Genomic DNA, 20,186 nt, shown 5'->3' with positions numbered 1-20,186 from the left:
TTCAAGTTCAGATGTTAATTGTTATTATCCCTGATCCTTGGAGTTGGTGAAAACTTTATAACCTATGCTAGCAGATCTTCTGCAGCATTGCTCTCAGTGAGTTGGGGGATATACTGTTTCATAATGATAGGGTGTTGTGTGTAAATGTTCATACTAAATCAGAATTGATGATTTTTTAAAAATTAAATTTAGAATTTTAGTTTGTTCAAGTTGCGAGAACTTGTTGGCTTACTCTTGGCAATTCTGAATAATATTAAATATACTTTCATGCTGCTATTTTAGCATGACATTGTGTTCATGAAAAAATGATTGACAAACCTTTTCCTTTCGTTTGGGGAAGAAAAAGAGCTGTTCATAATTTTTAGCTTGATGAATCAGAAACAAATGATGCATTGGCGCATTTCAGTGGGATTTACCTAAATGGGTGGGTGCTGGCCTGCCAAAGTTTCCAAATACTTTTTGGTGCGTTTCAACAGGAGTTGTATGAGCCAACTCAAATTCTGGACTGTTTCTCAACAGGTACGAGATACAACTCAGGAACCTTGTGGACGATTATCCTTCATAAAAGAGCCAAAATCCACAAGAGGTCTTGTACAACATGCTATCTGCAACCTAAATATTACACTACCCCCTTACAGCAAGGTAAAGAATGGCTGTTTTTGTTCTACATCTCAAAAAATATCAGAGTGGAGACTATTGTCTAATGTTTACCATACACCAAGGCGAGGTGTTTTAAAAGCTCATCACTGGTTGAAAGCAAAATACTGTACAGGCCTAACTTGAGTTACAGTAGCAGTGAATTAGATAGGTTTGTGTTTATTTCATTTTGAATCTAGCCTAATCTCAACCACGCCTGACTTGCTTGCCTCTAATAGTTTTCTTTCTTTCCTCAGAATGGGACTATGGGCTGGACTTGCCCCAGAGCAGACTCTGGGTGGCTGGTCAGCGGAACGTGCCGGCTGATAACCCGTTAATCCCATCAAGGGGCCTGGTCCATTTTGAGGACTGAGCCTGATTTGTAATGGGCCAGCTGGGGGACAGCCAGTAACCTAACTCCCTGGGGCAGCCTGCTTGATCCAGGCCACCTCAATATCAGGTCACGTGGCCGGCCTTTGGGCAGGAGAACGATGGGCTCCCAGAGGGCGGGTGGTGGGGGGCGGGAGGGGAGAGCTGGAGCAGCAACGGCCCAGGCTTGGTGTGGGTTTGTGGAGACTGGAGGTGCATTCCTGCTCCTCCCAGCCCAACAAAATTGAAGAGAAACTCGCCTTAGGGATCCTCTTCGGCCGGACCCGATGCTAATCGGAATGTGCACAGTGCAGCTCCACCTGCAACTCGGGCTCAAATTGGCAATCAGGGTCCTATATATGTCATATGACCCCAATGAGCATTTTTAATGGGCCTACTGCTTGACTTAGGGCCGCTCCAGTCACCCAGAGGTAGGCGTAGGGAAACATTGTTGCAGCCACAGCGACAACAGGTCGGTAGATCATTGCCCACCATTTTCGAGTCGCATTCGGACTATTTCCATGGACGGGAGACCTGAAAGCTCATGATTTTCTGTGACATACTTGACCTTTTATTGCTAAAATCTGGCTTATACGGTGTCTTGTATTTTGATCAGGGCAGAGAAGATGCACGGCAGAGAAGTAAGGCACTATGCCTAGCAAAATAACTCAGCTTGGTCTTTCTTTTTGCCAAACAGTAGGCCCTGAAATTCTTGGGTTGAGGGAGGGCGTAAGTTGGCAATTACACCTTTCTGGGGCCTGGAAGTTTTGGCAAGACTGATGTACACTGGAGTTCCACTGTAGAAATGCCCCAGTATAAATTCCATGGTGTGTTTGAGTACGCTGAAGCAGCACCTGCGACAGAGTTAGGACAGGAAGATGTCATCCTTCATTAATTCCATGACTTCTGCCTTACCATCTGCCCTTGAGAATGTATGACATTATTTAAAAGGGGCAGTTTGATCAGAACTGTGTATCAAGGCAGAAGTACATAGTTGCATAGAATTACAGCACAGAAACAGGCCATTCGGCCCAACTGGTCTATGCCAGTATTTATGCTCCACTCTAGCCTCCTCCCTCCCTACTTCATCTCATGCTATCTGCATATCCTTCTATTCCTTTCTCCTTCATGTGCTTATCTAGCTTCCCCTTAAAGGCATCTATGCTATTCACCTCAACCACTCCATGTGGTAGCAAGGTCCACATTCTAACCACTCTCTGGGTAAAGAAGTTTCTCCTGAATTCTTTATTGGATTTTATTATTTGTTATTGGTTAATAGGACACTGCTCAACTAAGATTGCATTTGGAGACTTTTGGCCCTATCTTGGGGTTCACTACATATATTGCAAAAAAATCTCAATGTTCTGTTCGGGAAACATTCTGCATTACCCTTGGAAAGCATTCTATTTCAAGAGAATTACTGAGCTTCTAACTGAGGGCTGCACAATAGAAATCCCACTTTACATGGAGGAAGAGGAGCAACAAGAGGCTCCTGACATGCTGGGAGCTGTCATGATATTTTTATACTTCATCAGTCCAGTGTCTCAGCTCTATTTCAAAAGCAGAGGCAAGGGCCAGGGCCAGGGCCAGGGCTGCTGCTGGGTGACAAGGGGTTCCAGCTCCTCCCATGGCTCATGCTGCTTCTTTATAGGACCACCAGTGAAGCAAGGATCAGAATTGAACAAGGCATTGGCATGCTCAAAGAAAGCTTCTGGTGTCTGAATTAGATCCAGGGGATGCCTTGCAGTATGCGTCTAGCACCATCTCGCAAATTGTGGTAAGGATGTTGTGTGCTTCAAGACTTTGCAATGAAGAAAATTCTGATGGTAGATATCCCAGAGGATGCCAGAGAGCTTGATGATGACACTGCTGATGCTAAAGACTCAGCCTATGAAAAGCAGGAAACGGGTGCGGTGCCAACTACTGCTACATGCCTGAGAGACGGATTGATTGGCACACCTTCACAGGTGAATAGAGCAACAATATTTGGAAATCTTAGCCCATCTGCCTCCTTGCCAACATCTCTATGATCTAAGTAAAATCTTTGCTTCTTGCAGCTAGCTATCATACCCTAATCTTGAGCCTCAGCATCAGCATGTTACCTGTCCCCCATTGTCATACAAGAAAACCAAACACCAAGCAGTCCTTATATCAAATATTCCAGTGATTTATTACAATTAGTTTCAAAACATTGCTTGATTTTATCACCAAATGCACCTTTTGTGACCACGCAAGTTTTTCTTTGCTCTACTCTATCACTTCTTCTATGTCCACCTGAGCGCCTGGGTCTGAGATGTAGACAGCTGCTGCAAAACATTATGAGCTTCTTGGGATGTAGGTGGCCCTTCCTTTAAGGTCCCCAAGTCCTGGGATGGACACAGAACAGACTGATTTTGCAATGGGCTCCAAAGCAGCCTGGTCCTGCAAAGTTGAAGCCTTCTGGAGGAAGCTGATGGAGTGCTCCTCTGCTGTTATGAGGGGATGCAGTCTCTGAGGCACACACACCAGCTACCCCACCGATACTGGGAACAGGATGCTAGTGGCCAGTGATCAGTGGGAGAATGGACTTCACGTAATCAAAAATATCCTTCAATCTTTAGGAGAGAGTACCTCCGAGATACTGCCCTGTATACTTTGCAATCCGGTTGTCATTGACCTCTCCAAATGGTCCCCCCATGACCTGTAGTCCTTCGTTCAGTGCCTCCACATTGAGTTGACTGACTTGCCCGGATCTCTCATGAAGCAAGGGAAGGTTTGCAGATGTTCCTGCTGCTACTTTGTACAGGCTGCCCTGCAATGAGTTGAAACCATATCAGATACTGGCACACGGCAGAGCAGTGGACGCCACCGCTATCTCAGCCATCTGCCACACATCTTGGGAGAGGCCTCACAGAACTTCCATATGTGTCTGGTGATCTGCTAGTATCCTCCTCTTCATGGCAGGATCCTTGAGATCATCATCTGCTTGCACTGCAGCCAGGTGCTGACATGTCTTGTGCTTCCACTCAACTGCACCAGACTCCACTTCCACATCTGCAACCTCTGGCTTCCTTGAGCTCTGATTCTCACCACATGTCATTCCTTGTCTACACTATCTATAGGCCTTCAGGTGGATGTCTGCGAGTTGCTGAATGCAAGGGCGAGGGTGCATGACGGGGTGGGTGAGCGGTCAAGAGTGTTGTCAAAAGTAGAGGGGCCTGCAATGTCTTGCTCTTCAGCAATCGTCTCAGCTGTAACCTGGCTCTCAGGCTCTAGAAAGAAAAGCAGCAGTGTTAAGCACTTGGTCTGATTAAGCAGCATTCTATCGTAATCAACTTCTTTTTGGATTTCTTTTGAAGAAACTGGTAGCTGGTGAAGAGATTGAAGAATATTTTAAAGCATTAAATAAGTTCTCATGAGCCCACTGACGGCATAGTAACTCTCATACTTCCATCCCCAACTGCCAGGCCAGAGTTGAAACCAATTATTGCCATTGTTTCTTCTTCATGTGCTGTTAAATGTTGGATGTTAGGACTTCTCCCCCAGTGGCTTGGCATTCCCTGGCATGGTGTGCTGTCATCTGTAGAAGGAATGCAGTGTTGATTGGCTGCTGCATTCTCTAGATCTTGCAGTCACAATCAGTCTGAATTCATGGATGGATGGTATTATTTGTAGGTACAAGGGAGCAAAGACCAAGGATAAAGACTTCAATGTGTTAGCATGCATTAGAGGATCTGAGACAATTGACATTAGTGGTACCAGGTGACTTTGCTTCTGGAACAAGTAACATGATGCCATATGGTGACCCAAAGGGCATTGCTTGACTATTATGCCCAGAAATAACACTTCGCTTCTTAGTTATTCAGTTGTCTGCCTGGTTCTTCAGCTGAAAACACTCTTTGCTGACCTAGTGAGGTCATTAAACTTCTTCCAACACTACAACGGAGTCTTCAGGGTTTTGTACGTTCCACTCAGCCACAGCCACCTCCTTCCACATGGCCCATGCTATTTTGTGTGATGGTTCTTTCCTGGGACTCCAACAGCTGCATCCTCCTTTCTCTCATTTAGGGCAGTAGCACTACCACATCAGCCTCAAAGAAGTTAGATTCTCACCTTTTCCTTTCTGGTGCAACGCCATTTCATTCCCTCTTCCAAGAACCTGCTTAGCCCTTTAAATGCATACAGCCCTTTGAATACAGAAGTTTCACCCTTGCTGCACTCTCTTCCTGAATTTCCCCCTCTTCCCCCCCCACGCCCCATCCCCACACCTCCTGCTGATGGAACGTTCATCCTTATTCCACAAGCATTATATAAAACAGCTGACCTCCGACTCCAGCAGGTTTAAGATCCACCCACCACAATAACACCACCACGTCATATACCACAGGCCGATGAGCTTTTCTTAGTGTATGCTCCTGTTCCCAATTTACTTCTCTCACAGCTTCCTTTACCTATCTCCCTCTTTCCTTATCCAAGCCACAGATTTCTGTGATCAAGACAGCAGGGAGGGCAGACTGTTAACCAAACATTTTAACACTTGAAATTGAAGGTCTTACTGGTGGTTTTATTCTAAAGGGAAAACATTGTTAGTCTGTGCTGGTGGCGATTACCCAAATAATTGAAGCAGAAAATGACTGCTTACTGCTTGACTGAAATACAAATGTACGGTGTCCTGCTGTACATCAATCCCAATCATCTTACAGCATCTGACAATGTCTCATAAATACCCTCTTTGATAGCATATAGGTGGTGGCAAATTAGGTGTGGCAATATTTAAGCATCTTTTATCAGACAGTATTCATCTCAGGACAAAAATGTATCATGATCTTGTGCAATATATTTAAAGGTGCCACTAGTACACATAAAGGAAATGCAAATGATTCTGTGGTATTCAGAAAGTCCAATTTAACCTTAATCAGTGATTCAAATTGAGTGTTTTTCCACAATCTATTGCCAATGCTTTTTACTAGCTAATAAGGAAGATCTGATCTTGTTTTTTTACTTTTCATTACTCGGAACAAGCCAAGCTATTACTAAACAACCCATTAAAACTAAAAACCCTGCATGCTGTGATGCATTGTATATTGATAACAAATAGTCTTATCAATGTAGGATGGATTCAACCCTTTTATCTTTTCTTTGTGAACTTTATATTGTACCTTGCCTGCTTTTGTATTGCACAGCATTCCTCCTGAATAATTCGTAATGCTGATGAGCTGTGACTCCTTGATGCTCTTTTTATTTCTGTTTTACCACATCCTTGTCTGATTATTCCATGCTCTGCCTATTCTTTTTTTTCTGTTATCAACTTTGGATGGAAAGGAGTCAGATTCAGATCAGGAGCAAGAGGAAGAGGTAATTTTAACAGTAGTAATCCATTCCTGCCTAACTACATCATTACTAATATTCCAACAAGGCCTGGAATTGATTCCAAAATGAAACTACGATGTTTCCAAAAATGATGCAGTTTTATTTACTGGTAACTGTCCATTGATTTCCTTCATCCCAGCGTAAGTTCTATTACAGTTGAATAAGAAGCTTAAAGCTCGGTGAGAAAGAAATCGCTTCTTTGGTTTCCTGTGGGGTTTGTAGCAGTGCACTGCACAAAATGAAGCTGTAAACATTTCACAGACAATGACAAATATCGTCTTTTTTTTCACCAATTTTTCCATCATTTTTCTCTCCTCCCCATCTGTCCTAAAGGCATTGACGTTCTGCTGGGGTATAATTCCACATGCATTAGTCACCCTTCAATATCTCAATCAAATGACCATTATTCAGTTGTAATCCTTCATATGATTATTGGCAAATGTTCAACCACAATACAGCCAACCCAAATCCTTTCTTTGCCTAACACCCACACTTCCACTTACAACAGGGATCACTGAATAGCAATCAGGATCTGGAAGCCTTGCCGAATTTTTACTCCCTAGCCCAAGGCCAATTATAGTACTACTGCTCTGGCTGAGAATCAGGTAACTCAGCACAGATGTAGAAATCAACCCTGGAACCTTCCTGATCTGTATAATTCAGCTAATCATTGGATAGACATGTTCAATCCTAAAGAGGCAAGTAAGTCTACTGGTGCATGCTATCACTGATAGGTACTTACAGCAACAACTTACAGTTCTGTAGCATTCTTCACATACAGAGCACTTTACAAGGTGATGAACAAAGACTGAACACGGAGAAGGAGGGCAGAAGGAGGGATTGAGGGTCGAAAGCACGATTGAAAAGAGGCTTTTTCAGGCAGTGAGAGGTGAAAAGGCGAAGATGTTGGAGGAAGGAGTTCCAGTGGTCAGGGAGCATACTGGTGGCCATAGGTGAGCTGGAAAAGTCGAGTATGAGGGATATGCCAGTGTGGAGGGAGTGGACGATGCACTCAAAGACATACAGCTGGAGGAAATCACTGAGGTGCTGTGAGGCATGGCCATTGAGAGGTTTAAAGCCAAGGCTCTTAAAGTCAATTCTCTGGGACACGGAGAGCTCATATAACTTGGTGTGGACATGGGTGATATAAGCCTTAGTGCGGGGTGAAAGTGGACAGTGACATTCTGCATGAGTTGTAATTTGTGTAGTAGGAAGTGAGGAAGCCAGCAAGGAGACCATTGGAGAAATCAAGCCTCGAGGTGATAAAGGCATGGATAATATTTTGGCAGCTATGGGGAAGAGGTAGATACAGAGCTGGACGATGTTTCAATGGTGAAAGAAAGTGGTCTTGATACTAATCAGGGGGCCAAATGTCCACAGTCCCAGCACCCCAAGGTTAGCCCGCCCATAACTTCTGGCACTGACCCTGCTGGGTCAAGGGTATGTCACCCAATTTAAATATTCCAGTGAAATGCTCGCATCACTAGCAGTGCATTTCAGGCACCCGTCCGCCCCAGGAGGCTGAAAAATATAGCTGTTCATATGTTCTAGGAGAGTGTGGTGCCTCCCCCCACCACCCTCAAGGAAGCTGCCAAAAGTACCTCCTAGGTCCCCTCTGCAAACGGGTTAAAAATAGTCCCCCCCCCACCCCACCCCCGGCCAAGACCTCGCTTACCATGCTCATCTCGTTCGGGGTGAGCAGAGGCTCTGCCATTATAAGACCCCACCAAAACTCCATGGAAGGCTGGGACCTGCCAAATCCAGGTGCCGACCAAATGTGTCACCCTTGCTCTACATTCACAGTGGAATTATGGCAAAAATACACCAGAAGAGCCATCAATTATCAGCCTTCAGAAGGGGAGGAAGCTGAGCTCAGGCTCAACCACAATTCTAAGGGAGTTACTGGAAAAGGATTTGTTACTGATAGTTTATTTAAGGAATTGCTATGCCTTTTGAATGTGATCATATGGGTTGCAGTTTTAAATGACTCCCACACACCCAAAAAAAGCAAAGCAACTTTACCACAGTGTGGAATTTAGAATGTTTGAATTGCTTCATCTTAATGGCCGGTAGCACACTGAAAATTGCAGTGCTGATCCTACCACCCCAATCTCACTCCCGATCCACCAACTGCCATTTCCGACCTGTGGTAGAAACAGCTGGCAGAGTACCTGCCTGTTTCAGGCAGGAGCCTACTTGTAATATTCAAATCAAAGCCCTACACCATTTGTAGGGCCCCGATCCAATTTTGAGGTACCAATGGGTGGAGCATGCGCCACGCACACTCGACCCATTGGTACTAGTGTAAAGCGTCTTAACCAGGGGTATTTAGACAGACTGCTGAAGTTCACTCAGAAAACGTAGCAAATGATCTGTGGCACTGCTTCTGTGGGACCAAGTGGAGCATGAATGCTCCTGCTGACCCCTTAAAACTCTTACGACCCACTGCCAGTCCATCCGTGACTCTCCCCCCTTTTTTTCCTCCCCCGCCTTTAACTCTAAACTTCCAGCTTGGTTCCACAAAGAAGGCACCGGATTTCCTTCCCCTCCTCCCCACCATCTCCCCCAAAGGAGAGCTGCCTGTGAGTGCTGGTTTAGGGCTCTCAGCTCACCGATAATATGCAGATAAGGTCTGGCCATCAAAACAGCTCGTACCTCTCACCGAGAGCATAGGGCGAGTAGCGCAATTGCATGCCCGCCACCTGCCCGATGTGCCCAAAATGAAAATCAACCCGAATAAAACTACACCAGACTTGTGAGCTAAAAAGCATCTACTTTTCTTGGAAAGTCTTTTTTCTTTAGAATCTGGCCAGCTATCTAAGCCTGGGCTGGCTTTCTCCTTAAAGGAGATATGCCTGGATCTTACTGGCCTCTCTGTCAAAAGACCTTATCAACTGACCTCCCAGCAATGGCCAGAAGAGCTGCCAATCAAGCCTGCTACTATGCCTTCCTGCTGTTCTCAAAGGAATGGGACCATTGTGACATAAAAGGGTAGAATTGTCGCGGGGTTCCTGATCTCCTGCCGCAACTTCGGTGGAAACCCCAGAAAAATGGCCTAAATGGTCATTTACGCTGTTTCTGCCAATCTTCTGCTGAAGTTACAGCAGGAGATCCGGAGAACCCCCACAGAAATTCCAGGTGCACGAGTCTGGGAGGAGTCAATTGACTCTTATTGTCTCAGTTCAAAGTGGCATGCGAGTGATAACATTCTACAAATTGGTCAGTTTATTAACCCTACTTCACCCATTTAACCTTGCGTGGGAATGTTCTGCGTAAGTACTTTCTGATTATCAATGGTAGTTAAGCAAAAATTCAAATATTCATCCATCCTCACATCTCTGCTATCTCCTGACTGTCTATCCTCCCAGGCAACATTCCTCACTCCCCTCCTGGACCAAGCAGTAGAAAATCATGATATCCTATGGGGTACTTAATCATCTCAGTGCACACTTATCTTTATGACCTCCAATCTTATTCCCAAACATCTCCTCTATGAAAGAATTTATCAATTCCTTCTCAAATGCTTTTGCTGTGAGTGCGTTCTACATGTTCGCTGTTCTGTAGAGTGAAAAAGTGTCTTCTAATCTCTAGTCTTCCTTGAGGCTTGCTAATTTTGAACCTATGTCCTCTGGTCTAAATCAAAGTCTGCTTACATTTACACGTTCAATATTTTACCAGGACTTGGTTCATGCTTCACCTCAATCTTCTTTTCTTCAATGAAAACAAGTTGAGCTCTGTGAGTTTCCCTTCATAATTTTTGAAGTCCTAGAATAATTCTTTTCATTGAACCCTCCCTAATGTTTGAATATCCTTTGTAGGTAGGGAGCCCAAACTTGTACCCAATCGGGCAAATTCAGCAAGACTGCACTTTTGGCGTACAGCCTCGCTAAACACGAGAGTGGATCAGAGAATCAGAGCTTTGGTGTTATATGGATCTATCTCTGACCCACATTTGTGTCTAGTGAGGCTGCGTGCCATGAGTATGGCCACACTAAATTTACCCTAATGTGCCATATGTTGCTTCACCCTCACACATTTATAAAGTGCCCTTCACTTACGATGTCCCATGGCACTTTGAATGGGGAGAGTTGCACAAGGAATGCGAGGAAAATTATGGAAGATGACAAGGCACGGTCAGAGAACTGGTTTTAACAAGATTTTTGAAGGTGATGAGAGAGGTAGCGTGGCGGTAACTTTTAGAGAATTCCAGAAGACAGGGGCATGATAACTGAAAGGGAGAGGATATGCAGTTAGGGGAGCAGATGGTGGGGCTAAGGGTTGAAGAAGTTTGCAGCAATAGGAAAGAACAAGGCCATGAAAATAAAGGTAAGTATTTTAAAGTCAATGTACTAGGATTAGTGGAGGTAGTCGAGGATGGAGGTGATCAGGACTCTGTGAGGAATAAGGTGCAAGAGTAAGCTATAGATTTCTAGATAATTTGGAACTTGTGTAGGGTGGAACTGGAAATGCAAGGAAATACAGCATTGGAGAAATTGAGCCTTGGAGAAGTAGTAGCCATGAGCCACTAGGTGAAGTGCACAGAATGACTCTCCATGGGCTACTTTGAGGTACAAAGGTGTGAATGAGGGTTCCAGTGGTGGAAGGGAGGGAGGAGGAAGGGGCAAAGGCAAACATTTTATTCATAATTCCCAGGTACTCAACACCCTTCCGTCCTCTTAATCTCATTCGTTACACACCATAGTAACTATAAAATAGGGGGATTACTAGACAGTACCATTGTGATACAAGATAACACAAAATGGAATATTTCCCGGCCTTGTATTAATATTTGCAAGATGTGTATTCTTTTAATGACAGCTATTAGTTTGCCGTCACTGGCTGCTAAGATTTTTTTTAAATGTAGTAAATAAGATACGTGTATTTTTCTTCTGTTGATATTAGATTGAAAAAAATGTTATTTTATATGTGCAGATTAAGGTATAATATCTGTAGCTGAAAACATTAGGGTACAATAAAAATCTTTTTTTTTGGTGATAAGAGGAATGAATACTTTCTTTCTTTGAGCTTCTGTCAATGATAGTAGCCAGGAGCCACTAGGTGAGGTGCGCAAAGTATCCCAACGATGACTCTCCCTCCACATTTTTGGATCTCTCCCTCTGAGGAAGCACTTGACCTCCATTCAGTGCTTCCCCATTGATGTGTGGCTGAGCTAGAGAACTCAGAAGTATGGGGTTTGTGACCATGAATTAATGTCCTGCCATTCTGTTGTCAGTAAGTCATCCTAGCCACCATAGAAACCTTATAACCAGCTCTAATTGATGCAGTACATCATGTACTTATTTTGTACCTTTATTATTTCACAGGTGACTGGAATACAAGATAAATGTAAGAATATTTTCTATCTGTAAAACAAAAAGTATTAAGATCAGCATGAGAGTATGAAATCTTTAAAATAATTTAACAACCTGTTACTAATGCTTGTAGAGATAACAGTAATTACGTTTAACAACTGTTTAATTGAAAAAACACTAATATTGTACTGTGCTTATACAGAGCATTAATAACTAAATAATCAGTGTATCATCTAAGCATCCACTTTCCTTTGACATCCCTTATAGTCCTGCTGTGCCTGTTGCGCTCATTACGAAATTCTTTCAGTTTTTCATGTTTCTCTTATTTTTCATGTTTCATGCTCTTTGATGAGCAGAGGACATGCCTGCTCCATGTCTCACTTGACATTTAGTTCCATTATATTCAAACAAGTGTTCCAACATCAGGATGGCAGCTACTGTGGTGAAGTACAGTTTGGTTTCTCATATATAAAAAATTGAACATGAAAGCAAAACAATAATACCCAACACCATCTTATGCAATATTCTATTTTGTGGGCATTGCTGGGGTTAGTTTTGTTGCATTTTAGAACACATTATTGGCATTTGAGAGGGTGGAATTTAACACATTTATGTGCTGGAGCACTTAATGTTTCTACAAAAACAGTTTCCCCCATTTATTTTGATAGATAACTGTTCTATTAAGTGTATGATAGTAGTAATAGTTTTAATTTAATAGTTCACTCATATGGAGAACCACATGCACAAAAGTGGTTCCACATTGTGTGAGGCTGCCAATACTCTGGAACCTGCCCTTGTCACACTGTGGGACAGAATTCAGGTACCGGCAGCAATGAAGAAATAACTGCCCATGCGTAAGATCACACACATGTAGTTGTTTAAAACTGCGATCGCAGTTTCTAGTTGCGAAACGTCTCCAATGTCAGGGAAAAGCTATCGATGCCAAAACCACAATATTGGTATGCATTAGCTGAGTGGAAAGCTTTGCCCACCTATGGCCTGAAAAAATAGTCTCCTGTGCCTCTACCAGCTATTCATGTTTGCCTGTGTGGTATTGCACCTTCGGCAGTGTAGGGAAAAGCCATTTCATGAGGTCTCTGTGCTGCTAAAGACACTAGTACCACCTCATTTATATTACAGTGCTAGCACCAAAGATAGGGATGCCTTTGACAATAGCAATGTAGCATAAATATAACATCAGTGTATAGCTTTACAGTGTATAGAAAGTGCTCAGATTTAGTGACTAGACCTATTCTCATATTTGGAAACAATAATCTGTTAACTGTTCTAATTAAACATTTCATGATGTACCAACAACTTTCTGAGCCCTTTAAAGGCCCTAGTATCAGATATAATTTGCTTGGAAGCAAAGTAATCCTGCACTCAGTTGCTGCTTAAGCTCTTACAGTAAATAGTACAAAAGACAGCAATAGCAGATTGAGTTTAAAAGAATTTATTTTCAATAAATATTGGACCTTCTCATCAATGTGTTTTTATGAAAATTCTGGCAAGGACATGGTTTAAATAATATTTATTGTAAATCTTGCAGAGGACTTAATCGGTTTCCCTTCCTATTTAATATTACTACCAGTAACTCTCTCATCACTTTGTTGACAGAAAGTTAGAGGATCTGTGCCTTGTTCCAAAACATTATTAACAACGAAATAAAAACAGTGGGTACTTTTTATGTACAAAATATTATAACTTAATATTTATTAATTAAATGAAAAGAGTGGTCATGTGATGGCAGTGGCATTGAATGTTTAAGCTAATGTGTGTGTATAAAATTATTAATTAAATAATAGCAGGGGATATTTTATCCAAAGGAAGAAATAAAATGATTTTTTGAAAAATTAATATTGAAATAAATAGACTGCAGGCTCAATTGAACAAGATTTGATTTAAATGTATTAATGAAATAAGAGGAACAAACACAAACACAGTTGCAGTGGCATAAAAGTATGAGCATTATTAAATTAATTATGGCCCAGTTAGTAGCAGCCGGCAATATTTTTTTTAGCTGGAGGTGGATTTGAGAGTAGATGGAAATACTTTTAAATCAATTCAAGTTGTAGGGAAGAGTTGTATCTAGTACCTGTGAAGTCTTGGGAAAATCTTGCAGGTGGCAGCAGAGATTGAGGAATGAGGCTAGACTGGGGAAATTTATGGTTAGATTGATGGAAGGAAAGTCCCAATCTCAGAGCATAATAAGACAGAAATATTGGGTTATTGGAATCCATCATGGAAGAGGAAAAGGAAATAACGAGATTGGAAAGAGCTCTGGGATTACAAAAACCTAAAAATATAGCTACCATTCCGCAGTTCTTTGCCAGGAATGGGTTCAATTGTATTTTAGGAATTACTGAACCCACTGCTACTGCTTCTATATCAAGGTTGTAAAAGAGTGACAATAAGATAACTGAATTTGAATGAAAACAACATCTCAAAGTTCCCCCCATTCCCTGCAGTTGCCCTGCATATGGGATCTTTGGCTTTATAAATAGAGGCATAGAGTACAAAAGCAAGGAGATTATACTATACCTCTATAAATCACTGGTTAGGCCTCAGCTGGAGTATTGTGTCCAATTCTGAGCACCACATTTTAGGAAGGATGTCAAGGGCTTGGAGAGGGTGCAGAGGAGATTTACTAGAATGGTGCCGGGGATGAGAGACTTCAGTTATGTGAAGAGATTAGAGAAGCTGGGATTGTTCTCCTTAGAACAGAGAAGATTAAGGGGAGATTTAATAGAGGTGTTCAAAATTATGAAGGGTTTTGTTAGAGTAATTAAGGAGAAACTGTTTCCACTGGCAGGAGGATCGGTAACCACAGGACACAGATTTAAGATAATTGGTAAAAGAACCAGAGGGGAAATGAGGAGAATCTTTTTTATGCAATGAGTTGTTATGATCTGAAATACACTGCCTGAAAGGGTGGTGCAAGTAGATTCAGTAGTAACTCTCAGAAGGGAATTGGATGTATACTTGAAAAGCAAAAATTTGCAGGGCTATGAGGAAAAAGCAGGAGAGTGGGACTAATTGGATAGCTCTTTCAAAGACCCAGCACAGGCACGATGGGCTGAATGGTCTCCTCCTGTGCTTTAAGATTCTACGTTGTATGTGCCAAAAAGATAACTGAATTTGAATATGGCTAAAATGAAAACATGTTGTCATATGACCTTTCACCCCAAATTAAATATGAATCAATAAAAGTGCTGTCTGTACAAGAGTACAGACAGCACTTTTGGATGATTAGCATTGCTCCAAATGAATACACTAAATTATAATTAATAAAATTATAAGTTGCAATCACTGACTGCTTCCCAAGGAGAAAAATACATGGAAAGTTTAGTAAATTTAAATAATTAATCATTTTGTGGAAAATAATCCTTTTTTAACTACAACTTGCATTTGTATAGTACCCTTTAAGTAGAAAAATGTTGCAAGGCACTTCACAGAGGCACGATCAGACATAAGCAGGAGATATATTAGGAGGGGAAGGAGATGGGTTTTCAGGAGGGCCTTAAAGGAGGAGAGGGAGGTGGAGAAGCAGAGAGGGAATTCCTGAGGGCAGGGTCTGGTCAGCAGTTTAAGAACATAAGAAATAGGAGTAGGAGTAGGCCATATGGCCCCTCGAGCCTGCCCTGCCATTCAGCAATATCATGGCTGATCTTCAATCTCAACTCCACTTTCCTGCCCTTGATTCCCTTAGACTCCAAAAATCTATCGATCTCAGTCTTGAATATACTCAACGACTGAGCATCCACAGCCCTCTGGGGTAGAGAATTCCAAAGATTGAGGTGGCCTCAGGAATGGAGTTAAAGGAGCAGAAAGTAGGTCTCATGGACAAGATGAGATTCGAATGGACATGAGGGGAGATTGAAGAGAAACTAGAGAAAGACGCAGGTTCAGGGCTAGGGCAGGCGGAACCTGTGGGGAGGTTTAGCTTAGTGGGCAAAGGGAAGAGGGTGAGCAGCAGTTGCAGCTGAATAGATGGTCTTGATCTTTGTAACACAGAGTATGAGTTCCTCACACTTGTTGGAGGTGAGGGTGTAAAGAGCAGAGAACAGGCATTTAAGGAGATTTTTCATAGTGGAGAAAAGAAGCCGGGGGTTATCTTTGCTCTCCAGGATGATCCTGGCATAGTGAACAGTTTTGGCAGAGGATAGTGGGGATGAATGTCATCCAGCAGATCTGGTGATGAATGGCTAAACCAATTATGAGCCAAATGCACTCAAGTCTGTGCCCTTGGACTTGAGGGAGTGAAGGTGGGGGCCATACCAGGGGAAATGACTAGGATAGGAGAAAGTAAAGCTTTTACTGTGGACAAGGGCATCAAAGGGGGAGGAGAGGGAATGGTTGAGCAGATTGATAGGTGCAGAAGTATCATGGATAATGGAGGGCCAAAGGGTAGGCAGTTAGGAGTTAGAAAGTGTAGCTGTAAGTGACTTGGTAGAGAGTTTATTCCAGTGGCAGCTGCAGCTGGAAGTGGGGTTAGAGAGGGATAGGGAGATGTGGATGGTGAGGGATACAAGGAAGTGGTCCAAGATCACCAGCCTGTGAATATTAGTAGGAGAGTTTATATGTAAGGAAAGGTTTAGAAATGATAGGAGGGCAGTGAAATCGGAGGATATGCGCCTATGGGCAACCAGCAGAGGAAAATCAGATGGACAGCCTTGGACACCTTTGACGAACTGTTCTGCCTGATATTATTTTCATGCAGGCCTTAAATGGGTGTTCAGTAAGTTGAGATGGAGATGTTGAGGAGTTTCTCAGTGTAGGGGCTGAGGGAGGAAGGAAGGGAGGCTTCTCATGAAGAAACCCAAGGTGGGGCTTGGGGGCCGATAGAAAAGGGGGATTTTAAAGGAGAGACAGTAGACGTGGAACAAGGTGAGGTGCTCGAAGGAGAAAGTACCAGTGTAGGAGGAGAGTCTAGGTGTGATTTGGTGATATGGACCACATCGCCACCACTGTGGTTAGGATGTGTCAGGTGGTGGAAAGTATAGTTAGGTGGGGAGGCTTTAGCGAAGGGGTAAGGTGTCACCACCTGTGAGCCGAGTTTCTGTCACAGTAACTAATGTAATTCAAAGTGCTGACCACCCTGGCTTGCAATTACAATGTATTCTCTTTCGATTAAACTAAATATACAAATTTCACAATGGGTAGAAAAGTCAATCCAGTGACTTTGATAATTAAAAGTTGCACTTACTCATTTATTACCTCTTCTTGAGGAGTCAAAAGAGCTCTAGACTTGAAATGGATATCAAATGCCATTCTCTTCCATAATTTAATTGACCTACTTGTTTGAATAGGACTCCCACTCAGTCACTTTTTGAGTTGAGCTCATGGCTGCTGCACTGAGCAGTACAGAAGAATGTGTGTGCCCAGATATTGACCAAGGCAGCTGCTCTAAGTCAAGCCAACGATACAGGAGAGCGTGGGGGAAAATGGAACAAGACAACTGCAGCAGGAGCTGGGGGGCCACCTCAATCATAGTCAGGCGAGTGAGGGATGGGGTAAAACATCCATCAAGGCAGCCATAGTAAGAGGCCCTAGGTGCAACTAGGAGGGAGTGTCGGGTCACAGCAGAGCTAACATATACAAGAAGGGGCACTGTCAAAAATACATTTTATATATAATGCAGTCATTTTGGAGAGACAGTGCCTAGAGACCCAGCAGTGGGGGTAGAGGAGAGGAGCAAGAGCAGGCAGGCAGGAGCTCAGTTTTACTTTAACTTTGAGGGGTAGCAGAAAACCAAAAGATAGCAAAAGCCTAAAAAGGGAAATTAAAATGTAAACATCTGTAAAAGCAAACCATAAAATTTAAAGTAAGACTTGCATGAACAGCAATCAACATGACAGAGGGGGTGACTTTCAACTGCCTCTTGCCTACTCCTCTACTGAAAAATGGGCAATCGGCAGAGGAAAATTGAGTGGACACCTTGGGCACCTCTTTGACGAACAGTTCTGCCTGATTCTATTTTCATACAGGCCTTAATTGGGTGTTCAGTACTTTCACAAAAAATAGGCATGAGGCTGTTTAAAAAATGCAAATCAGGGTCCGTGGTAGGATCCCGACGGCCATTTTCATGTACAAATGGGCTGAGTGTCTGTCGTGCATGCTAGGCCCAGTTGTACCAGGCGTTGAGTCATTTCAAAAATGGCTTGGGAAATTGTTTCAGGGAATTTCAGTGGGGCCCAAAGGAGCAGAAGTGCTCCTTCTTGCCCCACCTCAGGATCGACTCACATCTCCTCAATAGGCCCAACCTACCAGGCGGCTACGTGTAGAAGCCAGATGACCTTCGGCCTCCCAAAACCAGCAACCTGCAGCGGAGCACCCATTTGGCTCCCGCACCTCACCGGATAAATTCAAATGAGGCTTGAACCTGAAAATGTTTCGGGCCTCCCGACAGTGGCTTTGGGCGGGCACTGTGAACGCACCACTGACATCGCACCCATTTCAGGTCAAAGTTAAAAAATTACCCCGAGTGTCTAAAAATCTTGAAAGACAGTGGGGCTGATTTTCACTTTTGCTGGTGGTGGAAAGCTGGCGGTAGTGGGTGAGCTGCCCATTATACAGCGCACAAGATTTTCTTTTCTATTGGAGAGGAAAATCGGGCTGGGTTTATAATGAGTGGCTAATATGCTGCCAGCCATTTTCTGCCATCGCCGAAAGTGAAAATCTAGGAACAGCGGAGGTCCAAAGAGATTTAGTGGTCCATGTACACAGATCACCAAAATGTGGTAGTCAGGTACAGAAAATAATCAAAAAGACTAATGGAATGTTAGCCTTTATAACTAGAGGGCTAGAATATAAAGGGGAAGAAGTTTTGTTACAGCTATACAAAGCTCTGGTTAGACCACATCTGGAATACAGTGTACAGTTCTGGGCACTCCACCTTAGAAAGGATATATTGGCCTTGGAAGGAATGCAGTTCAGATTCACCAGAATGTTATCCGGGCTCCAAGGGAGAGATTAAATAAACTAGACTTGTGTTCCCCGGAATATAGAAGGTTAAGGGGTGATTTGATTGAGGTTTTTAGAATTTTGAAAGGAATTGATAGGGTAGATAGAGAGAATTTTTTTCCACTGGTGGGGGAGTCAAGGACAAGGGGACGTAACCTTAAAATCAGAGGCAGGCCATTCAGGAGAGAAGTTAGGAAACACTTCTTCACGCATAGGGTGGTGAAGTGTGGAACTCTCTCCCACAAAAAGGAGTAGATGCTAGCTCAATTAATCATTTTAAATCGGAGATCGACAGATTTTTGCTAGCCAAGGGTATTAAGGGATATGGAGCCAAGGCGGGTGGATGGAGTTAGGACATAGATCAGCCATGATCTCATCGAATGGCAAAACAGGCTCGAGGGGCTGAATGGCCTACTCTTGTTCCTATGTTCCTATCTCTGAAAATGTGCACAGTACGATCCAGTGGACAGTGCCTGCAACTGCATGCAAACTTAAAGGACCTCTTTAACGTTTTCCAGCATCACAGTCACATTAAAAGGAAAATGCAATTTTAAAATTGACAGGGTAGGCATCATCAGATGTAACAAAAGTACATACAATTATCATTGAAAACCCCATTGGGACCATTAACATAGCACACTTGAATGGAAAGATGACAGGACATGCCGATTTTAATGATATATAGCTATAAACAGGCTTTTCTACAAACAGGAGTGTTTCATATACTGATTCTTTATCATGAGGGTTTTTTCCTTGCACTAAACTGTCTCGATACTATAAGTATATAAAATATACTTTTTCAAAAGATATTTTTTCATTCTGCAGCATCACCTTCATGTATTCCTTTGAGTGTATATCGCAGATAGATGAATATAAATTAAGTCAGGTTAGTTACACAGCTCAGAGGAGTGTGCTATATTGCATGGTGGGTATTTATTTTTTTGTGTGATGTAACATTGAGAAAATGAAATACACTGCCCATCAAATAATAAGTAATGTAAGATGTTGTCACTATGTAGCTCACTTATTTTGAACATGGAAAGATAAAATTATCAGCTTATATTGAATTACAATTCAATAATTCAATGGCACCAGCTATTCATTAGACTTGCACCTGCCCATAGACTTTCTTTGGGGTTTTGCACGGGAAATTGAGACAGCCAAATGGCACAGCGCCCTCTACGGGACATTTGGGACCTGTGTGAACAGGGCAAGCAGCTGTGTATCTCCTTAACGAATGAGATTTAAGAATCGTTAATGAACAGCGTGAACCAGGAAGTGTAAGTTAGAATAGTGAATTCAATGACAAATCAGGGACAGTAAGCAAAATAAACAGAGGGAAAGAAAGATCGGATTAAGAGAGAGAGATAAAAGAGACAGAAAGAAAAAGTAAGATAAAATGTTTTATTTAAATTTTGTTTTAAATGCCCAACAATAATTAATACCTGAAGGAATGAGACTCCGCACTTGTTAAAGTTAATTTTCAGTGCCAAAGAGGTTATTTGGTAGTAATTAAGACTTACCACACCGTTAAAAGGGTACTTACACTGGAATGGA

The 20,186-nt window shown here is 42.7% G+C and overlaps 1 protein-coding gene across 1 annotated transcript in view; it reads left to right on the top strand.

The window, feature by feature from the left end:
* The window catches only part of LOC137326017 (ankyrin-2-like), a 418,648-nt gene that overhangs the window by 358,641 nt on the left and 39,821 nt on the right, over nt 1–20,186 (top strand). The window contains exons 39-41 of the mRNA XM_067990953.1: nt 520–642; nt 6,307–6,339; nt 11,679–11,700. Of these exons, the coding sequence (XP_067847054.1) occupies nt 520–642; nt 6,307–6,339; nt 11,679–11,700 (178 nt within the window). The remainder of the gene's footprint in view (nt 1–519; nt 643–6,306; nt 6,340–11,678; nt 11,701–20,186) is intronic.

The sequence above is a fragment of the Heptranchias perlo genome, chromosome 1 (genome assembly GCF_035084215.1).
Source record: "Heptranchias perlo isolate sHepPer1 chromosome 1, sHepPer1.hap1, whole genome shotgun sequence".
NCBI classification, from domain to species: domain Eukaryota; kingdom Metazoa; phylum Chordata; class Chondrichthyes; order Hexanchiformes; family Hexanchidae; genus Heptranchias; species Heptranchias perlo.
Note: the sequence above shows the minus strand (reverse complement) of the source record. Positions and strands in the feature narration are given on the sequence as shown.